Source organism: Sceloporus undulatus, chromosome 6 (genome assembly GCF_019175285.1).
Source record: "Sceloporus undulatus isolate JIND9_A2432 ecotype Alabama chromosome 6, SceUnd_v1.1, whole genome shotgun sequence".
In the NCBI taxonomy this organism is placed as follows: domain Eukaryota; kingdom Metazoa; phylum Chordata; class Lepidosauria; order Squamata; family Phrynosomatidae; genus Sceloporus; species Sceloporus undulatus.
This window is the reverse complement of record NC_056527.1, coordinates 73,257,195-73,281,765: the sequence shown is the minus strand read 5'-3', so window position 1 is coordinate 73,281,765 and position 24,571 is coordinate 73,257,195. Positions and strand designations below refer to the sequence as shown.

The 24,571-nt window shown below is 38.9% G+C and overlaps 1 protein-coding gene across 1 annotated transcript in view; it reads left to right on the top strand.

Moving 5' to 3' along the window:
• Positions 1 to 24,571, top strand: part of COL15A1 (collagen type XV alpha 1 chain) — a 194,828-nt gene that overhangs the window by 93,727 nt on the left and 76,530 nt on the right. Inside the window, 9 exon segments of the mRNA XM_042475322.1 lie at positions 1,126 to 1,200; positions 2,919 to 3,008; positions 10,256 to 10,400; positions 13,502 to 13,620; positions 14,102 to 14,239; positions 17,034 to 17,096; positions 20,712 to 20,789; positions 22,112 to 22,180; positions 23,220 to 23,354. Coding sequence (XP_042331256.1) covers positions 1,126 to 1,200; positions 2,919 to 3,008; positions 10,256 to 10,400; positions 13,502 to 13,620; positions 14,102 to 14,239; positions 17,034 to 17,096; positions 20,712 to 20,789; positions 22,112 to 22,180; positions 23,220 to 23,354 — 912 coding nt within the window.

The window sequence follows — 24,571 nt, the reverse complement described above, 5'->3', positions numbered from 1 at the left end:
AACAGCTATTAACCATAATAGCTAAGCAGAACTCCATTGAGATGTGGAACTGTAGTGGTTAAGACATTGGCTCTGATGATTGCAAGGTCAGCACGTTGAGGCCCAAGTGTCGTGTGATGCAGTGAGCTCCTGTCACTAGTCCCAGGTTCTGTAGACCTAGCAGTTCAAAAGCATGTAAAAGTGCAAATAGATAAATAGGTACCACTTTGGTGGGAAGGTAACCATTTCTTTCAATCATGCTGGCCACATGATTACAGAGTAGTCTTTGACAATGCTGGCTCATTAGCTTAGCAATGGAGATGATTACTGCCCCCCTACAGTCAGACATGACTTGACAATTATGTCAGAGGGGAAAGCTATATCTTTAAAATTCCATAGTCAAAGAAAATATACAGTTGTCCCTCTGTTTGCACAGACTTCAGATCCGCGACTCTCACTTACTCGTGAGGAGCAAATGGAGGGAATTAGAATGGGGTGCCTATCCAAGGCGTGTCCCTGCAGCCGCTTGCAGGCATGCACCCCCATTCAAGCCTATAGGGCTTGAATATCTACGAGTTTCTGTTTGTGTAGGGGAGAGGGTCCGGCATGGATCCCCCGCGAAAATGGCGGGCTGACTGTACCTCTAAAGACCAATTGCAAAAAAGGAATAACATTGACTTTCCTGAGTGTGTAATCTGATTGGATTTTTTTGCAAAAAGATGTTGCAATAAGATGTTGAAAAAGTTTGATTGTAGCTAGAAAAAAAATTCTTACTATAGTTCCTGCATAACCTCAGCTTATTCATTTAATGGAGTGTTAAGTGAAGCGTTTAAAAATGTCCCATACTTCAGTTTACAGTTGTGGGTGGGTATTAAATGCTTTTTCACAAAAAACTTCTTTGCATGTTAAAATCTAATATGTTAGACATAAAGGATCAACCCCTAACTTTCTTTGTTTGCTTGATTTAAGGTGCAAGAAAGCACTGAATATATGAGCTCCAACATGCATCTCGAAGTGGTAGAGTGCAGAGCCCAGAAGACTGCTCTCATTCTTTGTCCCTTTGTAGTCTGAAGGACTCTTCATGTGTTCTGTGTGGTTTTCTTTCGACAGAATGTCAACTTGACTTGCTGTTTTTAATCCTTCTAGGGCTCCATTCAGCAGCTGACAATCAAGCCTGATGTAAGGGCTACTGAAGATCAATGTGAAGAAGATGACCCATATGTGAGTGCTCCCACATATGCATTTTTAAAAAAGTAGATGTCAATTGAGTACAAGCAGGAATATTTGCATTTCATTCTTTGTTTTTTTTGCAACTCCCATTGCAAATACTTCTTTAGCTGGAGACCAACATTTTATTTAATGGAAAACAGGTGAGGAGAATGCCAATTTTCATTGCTAAAAAAGCCTGCTGGAAGGTGTGTCATCACTTCTACTTCAGCAACACCGGGCCCAAACAGACAGGCCAAAATAAACATGCTTCAGGTCACTTTGGAGGTATGCTGTTGAAATGCTGCATGCGTCCTAAGAGGCTGGAAGCCACGCCAAAGCCATGCTCCAATCCTAAGGATTGGAGGCTTTTGGCCTCTTAAGATGTGTGTGTCGTTTAAACAGCATACCTCTAACGTGACCCGAAGCAGCTTTATTTTGGCCTGTCTGTTTGGGCCCACTATTACAGTGACATTCACAGCTGCCCCCACTCCCAACTACAGTTCAGAAACAACAAGATATCAGTTGGTTAATTGCACATTTCCAGTGTCACCTTCAATTTTACTTTCATTGGTTCTACACACAAATAATCATGAGTATAAAACGGTCCCTTTGAGAGAGAAAAAAAATGACTTTGCTTTTGCACTTCAGCTCTTTGATTTCTGCAAATAAGAGGACATTCTGGGTTGGAACACAAATCCCATTTAGGCTATGTATAGCAAGGTATAACCTACAATCTGTTTCATGGCACACTCTAGCACTTGGTCACCAAAGTGTTGTCTATATGGAGATTTCCTGATTCTCCTTTATAGAAAAAGGTTCCTGGTAAAACAAAAACAAGTAGAATTTGTGTTTTAACTTTGTTTTAATATTAATAAGGTTTAATAATTTTTTAACTTTTGTAAATTAATGTTTTTACTTCTGTCTTTTTAAATTATTTTGTCTTTTTAAATTATTGTAACCTGCCTTGAATCCCATTGTGGGAGAAAGGTGGGATTTAAATCCTTGAAATAAATAAATAAATATGAACAAATGTGGCATGGGAAATCTGTGCTTTAAGAAGCAACAATTTGGCTACTATCAGAAAGAAATAAAGGTTCACCTGAGCAGAGGAGTGGAAAGAAGGCCTAGGGTGCTGGGTTGCTGTGGGTGGTGCAGTGCATATTGTGTGCTCTGCCTAAAGCATCTTTGCTATTTAGTGGAAACTGGACTACCCAGGTGAAGTAGGCATTACTTCTATGAGGCAGCTTGAAACTGGATAATGAGGTCCCCCCCTTGAAAATTTTTGCATGAGCTGCCCCTTTGTTTGACGCATGGACCACTCTAGTCTCTGTCTGTAGCTTAGTAGCAGAGTATATGCGTTACTCACAGACAGTTCCAAGTTCAGTCTTCATCATCACCAGTTAAAATGATGGCCCCTTCTACCACGAGGACAGTACCACCAGTCAGTAGTCTACGATCAGGATGAGGTACTAGTGGCCTTACAGATATTGCTGAACTACAACTCCTGTCATAGTTTATCACTGGTTATACTGCCTAGTACTGATAAGAATTCATGCCAAATCTCTGAAGAGCCACAGGTTCCATACTAGCAAGCGGCCATATAACCAACACATGGGATATATGTGTACTTATGCAGTTTGTTCAGTGGTCAGCATATGCTGAATGTCCATGTACAATATGTATTACATTTCTCATGACCTAAGTTCTTAATTATGGCTTGGTTCTTCTAGACTTCAGGAGAGAGCAGCGGACATGACAGTGTGCAGGAACAGGAGGGTGTCCCTGAGACACATGAAGTTATTTGGCCCTCACAAGTCCCAGTAAGTTTTGAACCATATCCAGTTTATCTTTGTGTCTTTCTTCTAATGAGGAAATGCTATTGCTGTAGTATGCATGCACTGAATTTAATGCACACAACAAATAAATTTGCTATTTGTATGCACCCGTTGAATCTTATCAAGATAGCAAATGAAAGCAAACTGATTTGCTTGTGACTACATCATCAGTTAATTTTTCACTCCAAATTTTATTTCTTTCATATCTTCAAGATATGAAGTAGGAGCAGAGTAAGGCAAGAGCTAAATTATGACAGATACAAAACTTTCTCAGCTCAGGAATGCAACCACTATGTTAAAAAGATTAGGCCAAAGCCATGGTAGTCCTAAGCATTTTCCAGCATCCCCAGGTTGGGAAGAAGTTGGATTCAACAAAGCTGTAGATGGCTTGCTGTCAGCTCAGCTGGCCCTCTTGGTGAAGTAGGATTAGACACCAAGCCTACTAAAAGCCATGGCCCATGAACTGGTGCTGGTTTGTGAGCCATCAGCTGCTGGTCCCTCAAGAGTTTCCAGGAAAGAAAGAATTGTAGCCAGTGGGCACAAACATGGTACACATCCCTGGAACATTGGAAAAATAAATATATGCTAGTTTTCTCCCCATCAAGTAACCTGGAAAGCATTCCTCTAAGCCACTTAGTGAGGTCCATAGATTTTTTAAGGTAGTATATAATGACACAGCAATGAAGTGGGGTGGTCCTGTGCTGCATTTGCTGTTTCTGTAGCTGAGGCCCGATACAGATGGGCAAAAAGCACCATCCTGGGGCTGATTTAAGGGCTTGGGATAGCGGAGCGTCCCCACTCTCCCAAGCTCTACCATGCTCTCCCGGGCCATTTTGGTGCACTTGTTTTCAGATAGCGTGCACGCCGACAACATGTGTTGTGTGCCACGTCCAAACAGCGTGGCGCACAACAGACGCCACCGCACCACTCCAAAGCACTAGTGGTGTTTCTCATCTTGTTTTTCTGAGTGCATTGTTGCTGCGACATGTGGTTGACATGGCAACAATGTGGGGAATTGTCTGTCCAGCCCCTGAGTTCCCCATGTGAGCCTGTCAAAATGTCTGACATTTGCTGTCTGGGAGAAGGGGAGTCAGAATCCAGAGGGGAATGAGCCCTGAAGCTCTCTCAAGGTTATACCTATGGTCACATGATTGTATCAGTAAATTCTAGTTAGAAGCTTGGCAACTATATCTTAAACCAAGGGCCAGAACAGACAGCCTGTAAAAGACACCTTCAGGGTGTCATCAAAGCATGGTGTTTATATGCCACATGCTGCAATGATGCCTTGAAGCCACCTGGAAACCAGGTGGCTACCCAGACATGGGCAGCTTCAAGATGCTCTGGCAGTGCTGCATTTATATCCTGCACACTGCTGGAGTGGCTTGCAGCCGGCTTGAGACTACTGCAAGGGGGGGAAAGCCATCTTTTTGCCAGCTGAAAAAGGAGTGAATCTTTGCCAAAAAAAGGAGTGGGTCTTTGCCCCTCCTTTTTCAGCTAGCTTCACAGCGGATTGGGGGTGCAATGTGTCTTTGCCACAGCCTCAATCCATGTTCAGAAGGGCAGCTTCAAGCCGACCCTTCCTGCCTGTCTGTTTCCCCCATTACTGAACTTTCTGAACCAGTTTCAAAGGCAGCTGCTGACACAGTACAGTATATTGCAGTAATCCAACAAGCCTTGGTTGCTAAAAGGTGCTCAAAGCCATTCAGACCACTTATACTTTAAATGATAATAATGAATTCAATAGCACATTTAAACTGTGCACCTACTCTTTCAGGGAGAGTACAGTTTCCTCCAAAACAGACTGAAAATCTCTCAACCAGGCAGGTTAACCATCTGCTAACATTACGTCTCTCCTGTCTCTATCAGGTGTCAGTTTGTGGCTCCCATGTGATCTATTAACCTCTTCAAGGACTGTCTCAAGATGGCCACTATCTCACTTATGTTAGTTTACTGGTTCCCAACCCTTGGTCCTCCATTTGTTTTAGGCTCCAGATCCCAAAAGCTCCAATGTGGCCAACAGTCAGGAATTATGGGAGCTGAAGCCCAAACCATCTGAAGGACAAAAGGTTTGGAACCACTTTTTAACATGAAAAGCAGAGTATGTGTGAAATCAAGCTCTTGAGACCCTGTGAAACAAGACCATGTAACAAGACCATGAATGGAGCCTGGTGGCGCAGTGGTTAAATGCCTGTACTGCAGCCATTCAATCAAAATCACAAGGTTGCGAGTTCAAGACCAGCAAAAGGGCCCAAGCTCGACTCAGGCTTGCATCCTTCCGAGGTCGCTAAAATTAGTACCCAGACTCTTGCGGGCAAATTAGCTTACTTGCTAATTAGCTGACTTGCTGTTCACTGCTATGATTTTTGGAATAGCTGTATATAAATAAAACAAACAAAAAACAAAAACAAACAAACAAGACCTGAATCCTTCAGTACCACCTTCTGAAAATTTCCATCTATCTAGGAATAGAGCAGATGAAATGTAAACTAATGCCCTCCATCTCCAATTGAGGTATCTGATCCAGTTTAATAACATGTTTTATGGTATCAAAAGCCACTGAGAGGTTAAGGAGAGTCAGTAGGGATGCACTGTTCCATCTTTCTCTTGGCAAAACCCATCCTGCATGGTGATCATGTTTCTGTCCCTAGACTGGGTCTATATCCATATTGAAATAGCCCCATCCAAAAGAACCTGGAGTTCATTGGAAATCACTTGCTCTAGCACTTTTCTATGGGTCTACAGCTACCCTAAGATCCCTTTTGAATGAGACCAAAGCCCTATTTGGTCCAACATGTTGTTTCCCACAGTGCTTAGTCCAACATCTGTGGGAAGCCATACACTGGTCATGAGCACTAGATTTTAGCTAGCAACTGGTGCTAATAGGCATATACATGCTATCATGCCTTGTAAGCATTGATAACTTCATTCTCAAGGAATTTGTCCAAGCTCCATGTAAAACCATCTGTTAGTGACCATCATTACATAAAACTAGAAAATTCATGACTAATCTTTGCATTTGACCACTTTAACTGCTTTATAAGCAGCTGAAAGTCAATTGCATGCATTCTATATAAGTTAACTTCAAGTAGCTTAACTTTTCTTTATAAAGAATATTTTATTAAAGATTATATAGATCCTTTAACATAGAAAGAAGAAAATAAGTTTAAAAACTGTACAAATAAAGATTATGAAGCAAAGTAAAAAAGGCTTAATTCTTCCTTTTGGTTATACAATATCATTATTTCAAGCCTCTCCAGACAAAAATCAAAGAGTACTCTTCTTTACATACCCCATTTCACTATTTCTCAAAACAAGATTTCCTTTCTTCCAAAGAATAGCATAACTAATATTAAAATTCTACTCATTATCTTTCTGTAATTGTATCAAACATTTAAACAATTACATCATACTAAGCAATGTTAAGTATATAATATTAATCCTGCTAATTTAAATTATAAATCTATTTCATATAATAGATGATCATCTATCCTAACCATCTTCTAGGTTTCTGTTGAATTTCCTTAAAAAATACACACATTCAAATGACCAAAATGGTGTCCCTTATATAAAATGGAAAATTAAGGCTTGCTATTTGGAATTCATGCCTTTTCTGAATATTTCCAAGCTGTGAATGCTTGAATCCGTGGATAAAGAGGGCTGACTGTATGTATATATGATTGGCTTTTTTCTTGTGTGCACAGTCCATTGTTCTCTACTGGCCAGAACATGTTGCCATTATTAGTGCTTGAACGGTATGTTTATGTGCAAGCACTTTTTTGTTTTTTGAATAGAACTTTGTCAGGTGATTTTTGCCTGACAAATATGCGCCTGTCAGCACTGGATGGGGATGGCTGCGCGCCAGGGGATGGAACGGGGCCTGTTGGAGGACGTATTCATGTGCGATAAACTCTGTTCTTTGCAGGACGTGCGCGCACACGAGCGTCCTCCTACAGTTCCCAAAACGTTAAAAAATACGTGTGTGATAATGTTCAGAGTCTCTCTGTGAGACCTGCCTTCTGCTGCTCCAAGCTCAACATATATACAGAATCCAACAGGGGTCTACTCTGAAATAAGACCAGTTAACTTCAAGGAAACATAATCTCAGGAAAATGCACATATATGTATTTCCTCAGAGGTATGTTGCATTGATTTCAGTGGAACTTACTTAGCATGTCTAAATTGGCTTAGAGTGTGGATAATGTTGGAAAACAAGAAATGACTGTATATACTCATGTATAAGTCTAGAAATTTTAGTCAAAAAATTGACCCTCAAAACCTGAGTCAACTTATCCATGGATCAGTGTAAATACTGTACTTTAATTCTTATTAAAAAATGAACTATCCCCCGGTGAAAGCCAAGAGTGAATGTCCTGGAAGCACTGACTCTCCTCTACTCTCTTATCCATTCAGGCTTTCATGTGAGCACATGCCTGCTGGAACCTTGTAAATTCTTTGGCATTGTTTTCCTTGCTCCATCCTTTAGATCCTTTGTTATATGCCCCTACGTTTTACCCTTGACTTATTAAATTAAATGTATTTAATTGAGATTACGTTCCCTTGAGGTCAATGGGCTTACTTCTGAGTAAAATGATATTAGATTCAGCCTTGAGAAAAATTCAAAGATGAAACAGAGGAAAGAAGATGCTTGATACCCTAACACAATTCTTTAGCTATAATCAAGTTGGTAATGTGTCCTGAATACCAAAGTATAATAGCAATATTTTGGATACAACAAAACAGTTCATAATGTCTAAAACATATGTGATCACCATAAATCAATTTACCTGTTGACGTGTGATGGCCCAATTAATTTTATAAGGTTTTCTTAGTCAAAGAATTCTCAGTGTTTGTTACATTGCCACCACATATGTATGTATGATCCCACTTCATTACAACAGTATTTTTAATTATTCTTATCTATGTTATGTAATCTCACTGGCGTTAAGTACCATTTCCAGATCAGCTTATAATAATTTTCCTTAATTTGTACCGATAGATTTTTCAAATGTCTTTGTTCCCAAATTTTATTCCATTCATTTTCACAAAATTTACATCCTAATTCTTCTTCCCATATCTCTTTCCAAATATTTTGGTTTCTTCTCTATTAATATTTTATAAATTTTGCTAGTTATTCCTTTCATATTTTCATTCTCCTTTAATTCTTTTCCTTTCTGAATTATTTGTTCAAATTGCATATATTTTCCCTTTTCTATATTCTTTTTCTTCCAATTTTTCAACCATTGTTCTATTTGAATGTAATAAAACGGTGACATTTTTATTCCCTTAAGTTTTTCTTTTATGTTTTCTCTTCCTATTTTTAATTCTATCCAATTTTCTATTTTACCTAGCCTCCTTTCCTTTAATTCTTTATCTAATAGATTCCTTAAGTTCTTTGGGAATGAATTTACCATTATTATTGGTGTTATTAATGAGTTTTCATTCAATGATACTTTTTTATATTTGTTCCATATTTCTAGTATATTTTTCATAGTCAGAAGCTACATAACAACAACAAGGTTTTTTTTGTTGTTGTTGTTTTGCTGCTGCATAAAACAGTATAATGAATGACAGTAAGGCCTGGTACATAAGTCTGGGAAACTCTGGGCTGGCGGCGGCTTGTTTTCCTCTGGATGAATGCCGTAGCGGCCAAACTGCCTGGCGTCCCTCCACCCCAAAAAGGACCCAGAAAAACAGGTTCTTTTTGGGTCGCTGTCCAGACGTCACAAGTGTATCAATGGCACACTCATGACTTAATTGACGCACAGCAACATGTATATGCTGCATGCTGCTTATGCTAAGATGGTGGTACCCATGTAGATGGGCCACTGCCATTAGCCCGCCGCCGTGCTGTGCTAGGGTTAGGGACCATGCAGTTGGTGCACAGTCCCTAACCCTAGTATCGGCGGTGGCACAGCACTTCAGGACTGTCTGTCCCAGGCCTAAGAATTATTTAGGACACCTTTCATGAGAATATAGACATACAAAATGACTTTACATTTCTGAGAAGAATTTTAATTGGATTTAAACTAATGCATCTATTTGTTCTAACTGAAGTATTGTTTGTCAGGTAAAATTCCTTTGTATTGCATTTTTTTAAATACAGTAGCAAAGGAAAAATAAGACTGGTCTCAAAATGATCCCTGTATGAATAAATACTGTACCTCCACATTGACCTCAGATATTGCTCTTCTTTAGAATGGTATTTGGCTGTACAGAGAATTGAATATTCTTAATTAGTGGCCAGTTTAACGATGGTGTTTATCAGACGAGCTCTTAAAGAGGTACTATTCCAGTGTGACTCCTCTATCTGCCTCCTGTTGCATGCTGGGATTGGCAGTTTTAAGGAGGGGTATTTAGAATTCTCAGGCAGAGAAGTTCAGCTCCTTAAAACTGCCAATCCCAGCATGCAACAGGAGGCTGCTAGAGGAGTCACACTGGAATAGTACCTCTTTAAGAGCATAGTGTGATAAACATCGATGACAAAAACAAAAATATTGAAGAAAACCCTGAATTAATACATAAATTATCACAACACAGTTTTGACATGTGTGTCCAAGACACAGATGTCCAAGCATGATAAGCTTTGATCATATGTTCATTGTGGGCAAACGTGTGCTTCCATTCACATACAGACAAGTTTTGTGAAAATAACCTATCCACATTTAGTTTTGATTTCTTTTGTTTTTGTGGTATGCTGATCATACCTATATATCCAGGAAAGTACAGATAGAAGCCACAAGTCTCACTAAATTGCCTTATACAGATTGCCTGTGCTCAAGCGCAAGGTTGGCTCTTTTTCCTCCTTGCATCAGGTGTAAGCCAACCTTTCAAGTTGCAAATAGAATAAGATTTACACACATTTTGTATCTTTCTCCTAGAAAAGCTATATGACTGTATCAAACTGAAATAGAAGATATGATGGAAGAGTGAGAGGAGAATTCACTTCAGTTAATTTAAGAGTGGGGGACATTTAAAACAAAAATTGTCCAAAAATATTGCTCAGTGTTGTTGAGATTGTCAGTATCTTCCCTGTTATCTGAAAAATTAATGCTTCAAAGAATTATGAAACATTACTGTTGATTTATTTGGGACAAATTTTGATTTCTATTGCTGTTAAAGAATGCCAAGCTATGACACAGAACAAAGCACAATGGCTTCTAAACTTCCCAACACAACAACATATGATCAATGAGATAATGTCCAGATAATGTTTGGTTTATATTCCTTCCTAGAAACCATCTGGGAATTCATCTGAAGAAACAACTGCAGGACCAGTAAGCCCACCACCAACCATGTCAGTTCATTCTGAAGAAACGGATTTCTCTGGACAATATCTCTTAGAAGAAGCAGTGGGCTCAGCTAAAGTCAAAGAACAAGGCATTATACATTTTAATTTTCCTCCCCACTACATGTTATTCAAAGTAGTGACTTGTCCCTGGTTGTTGAGGTGTCCCTCAGACAGCTATGATGATGATCATGATATGATAGTACTCAGTATGTAATTTCTGATGCAATGAGTATGTCCCGGAAGCCTCCATTCTGAGTCATGTTTAGTGGGGATTTGGCCACATTTTTAATACTTTTACATTGGTCTACAGAGAGAAACTCTATGGTCTGACTTCCTAAAACTTTCCATCGTATGTACGTATGGGCTTAATAAGACTATGCCAGTTTGGAGCAAGAGATTGAAATGAGAACCAGGGAGTTCCTGGTTAAAATCTCACCTGTTATAATCTTATAGCATAGTCACAAGAAAGTCTTTCTCTTGGCATCAGTTCCACCAAGTAAAAAATTGAGGGTAATTATTGAGGTATTTTATAGAGCTGTTTCAAGCAGTTACTGAAATAATGTATATGATATGCTTTGAGCACACTATAGAACTGCATTAGAATTAATACTGCTTCCACCTAGGTGTAATGACAATACCTAATATTATATTTTAGCAGTTGTTAATAACAACTGAAGTGGGCATGGACCAGATATGGGATGTCTTTAAAGATGTTATAAGGGGATTTTTTTTATCAAAAAAGGAGTGTAAAATAAAAAAATAAAAAATAAATTGTTATGTACATTACAAGAAGAATTAAAGAATAAACAAGAACAATTAATGCTTAACTCTCTAAATAAAAAAAAAATCAAGAGGAAATAAAATTAATACATTCTCAAATTTCCTTACTTTTATATGATCAATTGAATAAAAAAATATGTTAAACAAAAATATTTTGAAACAGCTAATAGGTCAGGGAAGTTTTTATCTTATAGATTAAGGAAGGAAATAAACAAAAAATTAATCTCAAAAGTAATACATACTGGTAAAATTTATGATAAACAAAATAAAATAAAACAAATTTTTGTAAATTATTATTTAAATTTATTTAAGGGAGATGAGATTGAATTGGACACAATTTTGAAATATTTAGATAGACAGGACATAGTTAAAATTTCTAAGGAATATCGAGAACTACTAAATCAAGAAATAACACAACAAGAAATTAGAATAGCAATAAAAAATAGTAAAACGGGTAAAGCTACGGGCCCTGATGGCTTTCCAGCTGAATGTTATAAAACTTTCTTGGAAGAGATAATTAATCCATTGCAAAAAGTAACGAATAATATATTAAAAGGTAAGTATCCGGCAAAATGGCAGGAATCTTATACGACCTTAATTCCTAAACAAGACAAAGATGGTTCAGAACCAAAAAATTACCTCCCAATAGCATTGCTATATGCCAATTATAAAATCTTTGCAACAATATTAGCAACAAGATTAAAGACAGTTTTTAAAGAACGAATTAGTACTGATCAATGTAGATTCCTACCTGGAAGGAAAATGAAAGACAATATTAGATATATTTTAAATCTAATTGAATTACATGAGAAGAAAAATGAGGAAAAAATGGCTTTGGTCTTTTGAAAAAGCATTCAGTCAATTGGTTATTTTTTAAAGCAAATTTGTAATGGAATGGATATGGGTTACAATTTTGAGAAGTGGATAGATCAGATCTACAAGAAGCAAGGAACCAAGCTCATAATAAATGGAAAAAGAACAAAAGCAGTTAAAATTTTAGAGGAACAAGACAAGGTTGCCCCTTATTCCCTCTCTTATTTATCTCATTATTGGAAATACTTAATGATGTGATAAGGAATGATCCAAACATTGAAGGTGTTAAAATTAAGGGAAAGGAAATAAAGCTTAGGGCCTATGCAGATGATGTGTTATTAACCCTAGCAAATCCGGTAGAGGTCATCCAAAAGGTAAATAGATTATTAGATCAATTTGGACATGTATCTGGTTTATGTATTAATAAAGAAAAAACAGCCACACTTACAATGAATTTAAATAGGACAGAGAAAGCTCAATTTGAAATAAGATCACATTAAAGATAAAGTTAAATACTTGGGTATTTTGTTAACTACAAAAAAAGGTTGATTTATTTTAAAATAATTATGTAAGATTGTGACAAGAAATTAAAGAGGACCTGTCACGTTGGAGCAAAATTGGGCTCTCGTGGTTAGGGAGAATTGCCTCTGTGAAAATGAATATTCTACCTCAGTTAATATTCTTATTTCAAACTAGCCCCATAATTGGTAATGAAACCCCCTTCAAACACTGGAACAAGGATTTAAGTAAATATATTTGGGCTGGTAAAAAGCCAAGAATTAGATTAAAAATAGTCCAAGATTAAGGAAATTGGGGTGGGGTGGGATTACCTAATGTTAAAATATACTTCTTTTCATTCTGTTTTGAGTGGTTAATAGACTGGTTTAAGTTGGAAAACAAAGAATTAATTAATCTAGAATTAGATGAGCTATTTTTGGCATACATGCATATTTGTTTTACATAAAACTAAAGCTAATAAAGCATTTATGAATAAAAAATAGGCCTGTTAAAATAGGTAATAGTTACAGTGATAGGGCTAGTATTTAAGAAAGACCACCTGTTTCATTTTTTTTCACTGCAAGGCTGCACCAACGTTGAAAATTTAACTACCTTGATCTATTGTAGTGTGGTGTTTGAGCTCCATGTATTATTATTATTATTATTATTATTATTATTATTATATTAATTTTTTGTTTTTTGGTATCTCAAACCCTTTAAGGAAACAGGAACCGCAGATTAAAACACATAAGGATTTGAACATCAATTCCATAATATCTCACTACTATATTCACTCTGTAATTTAATCTATGTTGTTATAGTTTTATTCCTTTTATAAAAATAATTGTTCAAAGTTTTGGAACATTTTAATTAAACACTACCGCATCCTATTTAGCAATTGTTTCCAATTTACAGTTCTTAGGATTTCTTCTTTAATATCTTCACTTTCTGACTCATCCACCCCCTTTTCATCCTTCATGAACAAAAGTAACATTGTCTTATTACCTATCACCTTGTGTGTTGCTTTCTTCCTGGTGGATGTGATTTTATGGTGGAGTTTTGCTTATTTCATGTAGTTTTCATTTTCTGTCTCATTTAGGTGTGACCACTATACAAACGAATAGACAAGAAAGTGAATCTACCACTATTGTTCAAGAAATATTGAAAACAGAAGTGGGGCCTTATGATGGTGTTCTGCAAGGTGCAAGCAGAGAAAAAGTAAGTATATATACACTATTTGAGTAAGGCTCATGATACTAAGCGCTTATATCCTAGTGGACATGTGCCGAACTGTGCCAAAAGTGCCATTTTGCTCAGAATCGTCCTATGGAGATGAAAAATCAAAGGATTGGTTGTTTTTTCCACAGCATGTGCTGCATCAGAATTGGTTCTTGCTACCAGAATTTACCCACAATTCTGTAAGGAGATACTTAGCTGTGCATAGAGAGGTCAGCAAAAAACAGAGTTTATACTTGGGATGAATGGACTCCAATTTCCATTCATATCTTTTAAGATTTCTTATGTTCATAACGCTTAAGAGGACATCTTTAATTTCATTATTTCAGTTGAATTTAAAGAGGGTTTTCACAGTCCAGTTCTAAGTATATTTACTCAGAGGTAAAACATAATTTAATTCTCATGGGGCTTTAGTTCCAAATAGTTTAGGATTATAGCCCTGATTTCTGATTCCTACCTGAAGGGGCAAAAAGATGAAAAAGGGCAAAAGGGAGAAGAAGGACTACCTGGACCTCCAGAAAAAGCAAGCCCAGAAGAAACAGAACTGGGGACAATAAGACCACCTGGGGTTCCTGGAAAGCCTGGAGTGGATGGCAAACCTGTGAGTATCACTATTTTGCTAATTTGGACTGTGCTGATTGATTTAAATGCCGGTGCTATGAACAGTATTCTATCTGTATGAATGTGAATATGTTCAGATGTGTTCTAACCTTCCATAGATAAGAAATGTTCATTTTTGACAGCAGTGAAAATGATTACAAACTGGGTAAATGGTTTTAGTCAAATAAACACCAAAGTTTCCCCATTCTGCATTATATTTATTAGCTACAATAGACTCTTAATTCTTCCTTCATGAAAAAGATGGGTCTTGAGGAGTAAATTGAGGAAAGTTACAGAATGGTCCTGTTGGCTTAGCTGGGTTAAAGAATTTACTCCTGAATCAATGAGTGCAGTATTATCAATGTAGAAAGGAGACTAAACTCAAACCCTTTAAAAAGCCTTTTCTTCTGTGAGGAATACAAAAATATGCTAAAATGGGAAGCTTTGAGGGGAAAATTTTTGAGCAGAAAGGTATAGGTTGGGAGGCAATTCCAACTTTTTCTCCATCTGTTCATGCTGTACATACCTCTCTCTCATTGCAGTATAGGAAATAAATAGTATTTAATTCTACTTTCATGCTATTTGCGCTCAGATATAAGCCAAATCACCACCAAACGTCAAAGAGTAGTTTCAGAAAACCACAGGGAGATGATGTTTCTATGACAACAGACAATAATAGCATGTTGTTGCAGACACAGCTCTGTACAGTATATGCTGTGCTAAAATAATACACATGGAAAACATGTCAGACACATATCTTCCGAATTGCTACTTTTATTCCCAAATGCGCTGACTTGACTTGGGAGAAGTTGGGTTTAAAAACAAATCAGAATATTTCTTCCTGTAATAGGATGGCTAACCTTTCCCCATCCTATACCTTCCTGATGCTTCATTTCCATCCTCCTCCTTTCTCTGTTTCCTTTCTTCTTTATCCAGGGCTAACCCAATTCTGTTATGACAGAGCAGAAATAACAACTACTAGAAGCTAAAAAAATCAAAAATCAAAAATAAGAAAAATCTTTTTGAAGGTAAAAGTAAAATATGGAATTGTCAGTGCATACATTTAATCTTTGTGACATGGTCTACCACCATTTTCTAAGTTAATATGTATGACTGCAGTCATCTCATACTATTAGAATTCAAAGATATAGCCATGTTAGTCTGTAGGATCAGTATGCACCTTTAAGACTAACTGAAAGAAAAAAGTTGGCAGCATGAGCTTTTGTAGACTAATGTCTATTATCTCAGATGCATATGTGTTGTATGCCTTGCAGGTCATTAAATGAAACTAGCAGAGGAAAGATAAAGGTTGCTGAAAAGAGATTTGCAGTGTTAGCTACTGTATGTATGACGTGTACGTTATATACGCAACTACAAGTCGACCTCATGTATAAGTCAAGGGCAGCTTTTGGAGCCAAAATTAGGGATTTTGACCTGTGGATAAGTCGAGGGTGAAACTCTAAGCACTATTCCTCCCGGTTCTCCACAACCCAGTTTTCCCCTCGGGAGACAGCTATGCTGGGGAGGAAGATTGAGGGGTGAGCATTCGCCCTCTCTCTCCTCCACAGCCCAGCTGTTCCCTTAGGAAACAGCCAAGCTGGGGAGAGGCTTGGGGGATAAGCACTGGCCCTCCATCTTCCTCTCCACCCTGGCTGTCCTCCATGGGGCAGCCAGGCTGGGGATGAGGCTGGGTGGGGCAGAGCTCACCCTCCATCCTCCTCCCCTGCATCTTGGCTGTCTCCTGAGAGGCAGCTAGGGTGAGGATGAGGCTTGGGGAGCCAGCTCAGGAGAGCGCCAGGCTGGGGGAAGGATGCTTGATACCATATTGGTCCATGTATAAGTTGACCCAGGTTTTTTTGGTCAATATTTTTGGCATTTTTTATTTACTTCTACATGAGTGTATACGACACTTATTCCTAGATCATATACAGTGGGTCCGCATTATCTGTGGGTTTGGTATCTGCAAATCTGAGCATCTGCAGACGGAAATGAATAAATTAAAAAAAATTTTTTACCTGTGACTGACTGCCATCAGGATGCAGTAGCAAGACTTGGGCACTAAGCATGCATTCTTCCTGCTTTGGTTGCCAAGTGATAGAAGAGAGTAAAGCTCTGATGGTCAGGTGCTTGGTGGAATTACCTTCCATGAGCAATGAGAAGTGGGAGCAGAAACTAAAGCCCAGATTGCAAGCATTGTTCTTGCTTCCTACTGGAAGCACATGGGCTTCTGCTTGTTGAAGAAAAGAGAAGAATTGCTGCAGCAGCCTGAAGCACAAAGTATGTGTGCCTGGTGCCTGGACCTTGTTTCTGCAGTCTGTGCTACTTCCCTGGGTCCATTTCTCGGCCTGGCTGCGATTGGTCCAGGTAATTTCAATTTGTCAATAGTGACTTGAGCATCCACAGTTTTTGTTATTCACAGGAGTCAGATACTTAGGGCCCGCTGTATCTTAATTTTGCTATCCATCCCTCCTTTTAAACCAGAAAGAGTGTGATAAGGTAAAGACGATCTCACAGCAACACAATATTCCTTTTTGGAGCATTAAGCTCTGAATGCACTAAAGGAGAACATAAAGTGGATCTTCATATTTGTTCAAATGAAGCAACAAGTAGGGCTTGATTATCTTTGCAATTACAAAGAAACACTACAGAATTAATGGACTTACTGATGCAAATGGTGATAAAATTTTCAGATTGTCAGGAGAAGCACAAACAAAACAGTTTAAGCCCCTTCCACTGTTATGTCTTCCATATACTTTGCAGAATTATAATGTAAAGTGTTTCTTTTTTTAAAAAAGGGTAAGCCAGGAACTCGGGGATCACCGGGGATAAAAGGAGAACCTGGTCCTAAAGGAGAAAAGGTAGGTGCTGTTTGATGTAAAAGAAACGACAATATCAATTGATAGTTAAATGCTGGATATTCTGAGACTAATGGTGTATCCAAACTGATTTAAAAGTCCCAGATTTCACTCCACTATTTTTCCAGTTTACTGTTGTTGCTGTGTGCCTTCTAATCATTTCTAATTTATGTTGACCATAAGGTGAACTTATCATGGGTTTTTCTTGACAAAATTAGTTTAGAGGAGGTGTGCCTTTTCCTTCCTCTGAGAGAATGTGACTTGCTCATGGTCACCCCTTGGATTTCCATGGCTGAGTGGGGATTTGAACCTTGCCTCCAGAATCATAGTTCCATGCTCAAACCATTATACTGGCTCTCACATACTGGGTTGATATAAACCACGTTGGGGTCGTTCCCACTATAATTTGCACCACATCGTGTTGCAGGGTATATGACCCTCATTCCCACTCGAAACCGCTTCCGATCCTCATTGGATCAATTCCAGTTGGAATAAAGTGGGGCAAACGTAAAAAACCCAGGCGATCCTGATAGTAGTTTTTTGGTGGTTCTTTTCAGGAGAATTGATTCTCATGCCTGTTCAATAAATGGGAATGCCAGATAAGAATCGATTCTTTCTGATTACAAATGGCAGAGGGGTGTTTACCTTCCCTCTCCAGAGACACCCCAGTGCTGCCTTTTTGAAGTGTTTTTTTAAAAAAAACTTTATTGCAAAATTGATAGGTTGGTAAAGCAACTATTTGCCTTTCCAAACATTGCTTTAGCAATATACCAATTTTGAGATAACAGGTTTTTTAATGTGTCCCCTGGCCACCTCCTCCTCCTCCCGAGTCCCCCTTGCCTCCATCCTCCTCCTCCTCCTCTCTGCTCTGTTCCTCGGCCTGGCCTTGCTCTCTTCCACGGACTCTGTGCTCCCTCCTCCTCCTCCTCTGATCCAGAGAGAGAGAGCCGAAGGTAGTGAGAACCCCAGGAGCGGGAAAGACATCAGGGAGAGGGCTTCCTCGAGAGCCTTCCTTCCTTCCTCCATGCCCCACGGTGCCTGGCAGGGGTCTCGAGAGGGGGAAAGACACGGGGGAGAGGGCTTCGTCGGTGACCTTCCTCCGCACCCCATGGTGCCCAGCAGGAGTCTCAGGGGGTGCCCCAGTCCTGCCATCCCATCTGCCATGCCCCACTGGTGCCTGATCCTCCTCCTCAGCAGCTCACAGGACTGTGATTGCTGGAGGTAAAGGGTCTGGTCTGGGACGCAGCCTTCCAAAGGGGTTCCAGGAGGGTGGTGACCAACCAGCTGAAGGGCTGCTCCACCTTCCACAGCTCCAACTAATGGGGATGACAAGAATGCTAAACAAAAGTGATTCCACAAAAGGTCCCTTTTCGTAGTGAGAACAAGGGACCTTTTGTATTCGCTTCACATAGCGGAGCGGAACCGGATCAGAAAGTGGGTTATAACCCATTGAGGAAGTGGAATAAAAAGTATCTAATTGTACCAGAAGTTAACTAAAAATATTGTGTGATAAACAAAATATGTATGGACTTCCAAAATAAAAGCAGAAAGATCAAGAAAAAAGTCTGGGACTTTGTGATCTTTTTAACCAGTTTGTCTACACCCTAAGGTCCCTTCCCATATCATACAATGTCTGTGTACATGACTTATTACCCTGCTCCCGTACAGGAAGGACAATCCTACACACAAGTAAGGTGCTTAGGATACACATGCTAGGAAGCTTCATTTGTTATGAATGCAGTGGAAAATATTTGCAGTGATATCTCAAAAGCAGAATTTAGTGTATTGTTCTGATAGTAGACAAGAGGATAACACCTGTCTGCCTAGAAGTTACAAAGAAGTACAGACTTCATTCACTGCCTGTAATGGGTTAATATCATCAAGGTGAACCTGACCAGCATACTAGCCATGCCACTGCTGTTGCTTGAAGATTTAAAGAATCAGCAGACCATTAATATGACTCACTATGGTTTTCTTTTCCCTCTGGTAGTGTAGTGTTTTTTAAAAACAAACAAACAAACACATTATTGCTATTCATTGTATTTAACAACAAACAAACAAGCAAAGTATTCTTAATTTTATGATGTTAGGTAGATTGTTTTATAGCAATGTGGTACTTTACAAATATCTACAGACAAATAATATTAAACTTCTGGGACTAACGTTTCTCTGCAAACAGCATGTATGATACAGAGGAGTAGTGAAGGAGAGGAGAATGAAGCAAGGGAGACAACATGGTGAAAGAGCTGATGGGAAGGCAAGCAAGAGGTGTGAGGAGAGAAAATGATCATTAAAGGGGATTGAAATATGGGTGAAAATGATTGAATGTTGCCAAGGGGAGAGGTCAGAAAAGAGAGAATTGACAACGTGCCCAATGAAAGGGCTGGACAAGAAGATGGGGTATAAGTGCAAAGGAGAGCCACCTTGGATCCCATCCTGGGAGAAAGGTTCTATAAATCTAATTTTTTAAAAAAGAGAGACAAGAAAGAGATTATCTGGTGGACCCCTGACTCCACAAATATCTAGTAGGTATAGGTGCTCTACTTGCCAAAGGGATTTGTAAGATGTACAACTGGTTTGTTTATTCCACTAGTTTATTTTAGAAGAAGAATCTTTTAAAAAATGTTTTGTAAGGACAGACACTGATTACTGTGGTTGCTAAAGTACAGGTCTTTGTTTATTCAAGTGCTAAGACATTTGTTTCTGTGTAACTTTGCCAACCAGTTCCTATAGCAACATATTGTATAAGTGCTATTCTTGTCATTTACTTCCTAACACCATATTCATATTTCTGGCTTAGTTTCCTCAGAGATAGACAGTCTGTACTCTTTCAACTGCTTATTATATCCCTCTCACTCAGTCATGCACGCATACACACATAAAATATTAAAGCATTAATTCATTTAATTTGGCTCTATTTCAGAGCATCGCTAGTAGACAAAATTACTTTGCTACCTTCAGTGATTTAAGCTGGAGACTCTAATTTTTAAAAGAGTCGGGAAAGTTATAATGGAATATATAGTACCTGTTGACTAAAACAGTAGGATTCGAAATGTATCTATGCATTGCAGACAACTATGATTATTATATGATTCATAGTGTGACAGTAGAGGGAAGGGGTATCTGGCTATGAATGTTACAGAATGGCCTGAGGAGCATGGGGATGGGTAGGTAGGTGAATGGGAGACAAAAGGCCCAGTGAGAGGCAATGGGAAACACAAGGCTGGACTTTATGTTGTGGATCCTTATATTGCTTGTCTGTGTGAAGGAAAGGGGCCACGAGAAAGTGAGATTCAGATATGAGATGGGTCATGGAAGGAGATGTTGGTTGAAATGATGTTATCCCAACAGGGCTACCTTGTATTATGCAGCATTGCTAATTTGTGTTCTGGGTCTACTGGAAACATCTAGATAGAGATTCCATAGTGCTTACATTAATTCCCCTTTCTGTCAAGTCTAGTTTGGTACTGTACTAAATACTCAGATGAGCTGAGGGAAGTGAATCCCACCCAGCTCATCTACTCAGGTCTCACTAAAGCAAATAAGGTTGCTTTGAATGAAACAGTCCTGTAATTTAACATATATGCTCTAGTTTTCACAATATCATACTTGTTCCAGGGAGATCCTGGTGTTGGATTCCCAGGCCCTCCTGGACTTCCAGGGCCCCCTGGACTACCTGCCCCATCTAAGGGATATGTGAGTTTCAGTGTTTCTTATGTGGAGCAACTTTTCTGTTTTCTTTTATTTTCAATCTTACACAGAAGGTTTACCATGAACAATAGATGTGTTGGGGGAAAGCAACTGGTAAGAACAATATAAAAGGAAAGGAAAGGTGTGGGAGATATGCAGAGGTAGGTGAGAGAAATAGACTAGCAAGGGGGAAAGTGATAAAGAGATGAATGAAAAGTAACGAAAAAAAGACCGGAGACAGGGAAACCTAACCTTTGGCCAGAGTTTGCTCCTTATAACAAGGTAATACATGAGAGAACAAGATAGAGAAACTGTTTCCCCATAGTTCATTGATTGGTTGGCTACATGTGGGCACAGCTAGAGAGGTTTTGAATTTATCAGCTTTATATATCACTTGATACAGACCTTTAGTGGTACTGTATATAAAGTTGTCTGGAAGAACAGCCAGATAGATCAAGAAGAAGTCCTCAGTCCCAGTAGACACAATGGTGTTGTCTTTTTTCATTCATTCGTTCATCCATTCATTTATGGTCATTGACCAAATACAGTGTGCCTGCGTCATACATGGGTGCACCTTACACGGCTTTCAGCATATGCTGAAAGCCGCGCTGGGAGAAGGGGCAGCGTGTCCCATAAGGAATAATGGGGTGCGTGCCTGTGGTGTGTGTGCATGCCGCCACACCACCACTTCGCCGTGTGCATGAGCCCCATTCATTTAAATGGGGCTCAAGCATAGGCGGAATTTCCTTTATGCAGGGGAGTCCAGAACGGATCCCTGCATAAAGGAAGGGCTGACTGTACAACCAAATGTTCTTGTACTTCTCTGTTCCATTCAAATGTAAAACCTGAATGTGAAAGTGGTCAGATTTTGCTATCAAAGGGGGCATGTCAGTGAGAAGAAACAAACTAGGGCTCTTCTCCACTTCATATTCCCACACTTTGTAACTTCAGACACTCTTCTCTGGTTGGGAGAAAAATACCTGGGATGACAGAAAGGTGAGAGAGGAGAAGATGATGTGATAAGTGGAGAAGATTCTATTTTCCCTACTTGCATGGCCCATTGCTGTGGAAATCGCACACTCACCCATCTGGTTTGTGTGTAAATGAGGCAGTTATATGCCCCAAACAATTGTGACTTCCCATCACTCTTTCTTGCATCATAGATATTTGCACCTCCATTCTTTCTCTAGAGAGAAAAGTCTAGCAGCTTAACCTACAAACTAAAAATGCTATCAGTTTTATCTGATGACTATATTTCTTATGGTAGCATAAGGTGGTTTCATATCCCATTAACACTGTTTTTGAAATAATGTTGTTCCTTATTGCAGAGAAGACTGGAAATAGACGGGTCTGGCTCTGGATCTGGTGACTTTGACACAGACATAGAACTTCCCAGAGTAAGTAGGTACTACTAGTTGTTGATGATCGCTTCTTAAAACAAGAATGTGTCCTTACAACTGTAAGAATAATAGTTAGCAGAATTCTCTTTACTGTTTCAGTTTTCATATAGTATTACTCTGGACCTCAATAGAGGCACAGGAGTTTATCACATGGAACGGACCCTGTGACAAATTGGATTTAAACTGACCCCCCCAAAAGCGGGTTGTTTTTGAGACAACGTTAAAGTTAATGAGAATTAATGCAACATTAACCTGAATGGAAACTAGACAAAACCCGCTCCTTTTTACTTTCAAAAATCCCAAAAGTAAAAAGGGGCAGGTTTTAACTACTTTGTGTTCAGGTTAATGTCACATTAACCCCATTGTGTGTGAAAAACTACCCTCTTTTGCCAATTTTCCCCCATTTTTAAAATCCTGTTTCTGCACAGGATTTTTGCAGTTTTCCCTCGTGTGATAAACTCCACTGTAAGAAATACATTAGTTTCAGAACTAAGGCTCTTCTGTTTATGATACCATTGATAGTTTGATTGATTTATTGATGGATTTATGATAGAAAAAAGACAGTTCTGCAAGAAGTGAGGATTTTCCATCAGCTTTTCTCTGTCTCACTAATGCTATATAGTACAACTAGTAATCTAAATACTAGTTTAGATTATAATTGCTCATTTAAGGTTCCAACAGCTGAGTACACTGTGCCTAAAGGTGTCTATTGGTGTGGCTAACTGGTATGACAGATGAGCCAGAGAGCTAATTAGTTCTGTGGCAGATCAAGATGAGTTCATACAGCTTTACTCAATTGTACAAAATCCTTCTTTGAGGATTCAAACCCAGCTTCTGAACATGTAATAAGCCTGAATGAAAATAACCTGATATATTGGATTTGTGAACACAATCAAAGTACTTTGGATACATTATCCATACATACTGTTGTCCCTGTGTGCGGGCTTCAGGCAGAGAGGATTCTAAGACCAGTAAAGGACTCCATTGTTTAGTCAACTGCTGCAAAATGTTATAACAGTATATCTGATTTGCATAGGGTGCCCCTGGGCCTCCAGGGCCTCCAGGTCCACCTGGTGCTCCAGGATTACCAGCACCAGATTCAAATGCAGGGATTCCTGGGTTTCCAGGAGAAAATGGGAAAGATGGAGCAGCTGGAGAACCAGGCTATCGTGTAAGTAACTATGCTCTGAAGACTTTCACTTTATATACAGTATTTGCAATGGAGCCAATGTTAGTATCATAACAAAATATAATTCAGTCTGGCTACTTGCCCTGAAGTGGAATAGCTGGATTAAAGATTAATGGATTAATGGTGGATTAAGGATTGCAGGTCCTAGGGCCAAACTTGGTGTAGCCCTCAAATGGCTACCTTTGGATTTCCCCAATCAGAACACTCCCCTGCCTGGCTTTTGGTATCTGTTTCTTGGGCAAGCCCTATGTTATGAAACATCTTGCTGCTGGCTTAACTACTGTGTTACTTTCTAGTACTTCCATGATCAAAGGGATGCCCACAGGAGGTCATGCAAGTAGGCAAGAGTGAAGCTGATCCTGTGGCTCAGTGGTTTTGTAATAAGTGTGGGCTCTTGTTCACAGAAAACAGAGAGAAAATGGCTTTTGGTGTTTTTATTTTTTAAAATAATTGTTTTATATTACTGTCCTTCTTATGGACAGGTTGTAGTATTGTCTTCAAACTTTCTCTTCTGCTGGCAAATTGCTTCTAAAACCAGATTTTATTGTAGTCAAAATCTCTGATAGTTGTTGTGTACTTTCAAGTTGTTTCTGACTTATAGCAAACTTAAGGTGAATTTATCACAGGGTTTTCTTGGCAAGATTTGTTCAAAGACTCTGAGGCTGAGAGAATGTGACCTGCCTAAGGTCACCCAGTGGGTTTCTGTGGCTGAGCAGGGATAACCCTGGTCTCCAAAGTTATCATCTCAGCTGAAACTGCTACACGCTAGCTCTCAAAATATTTGATTAGTAATTAGTAATAACTGATTACTAGAGTACAATTGAACAAGTTGGATGAGATAATTTATTGCCTTATGAAGAAGGCTGTTCAGTTTCCCCTTCTGCTGCTGAAGTATGCTAAAGGGTTCTTTTTCAACCAGCTATGCAGCTAACATCTGAAAGCAAGTGTATATTCAGGGGAAGATTTTATTTGCCCATCTTAACTGATGAATAGGTTTGTGTGGAAGAAGTACCCTGCCCATCAGTGTTCCAGACCTTCTTCTAAATATGGGCATTGAACACTAGCATTACATGATTTGAAACTAAAATGCCTGAACACGGCTTATTTTATAAAGATATGTTATCATACAAAGAGTGTATGAGATACTATACACATAAGATTTTTTTTCTAAATAAATATGGCCCCCTGTATCCTTGGGA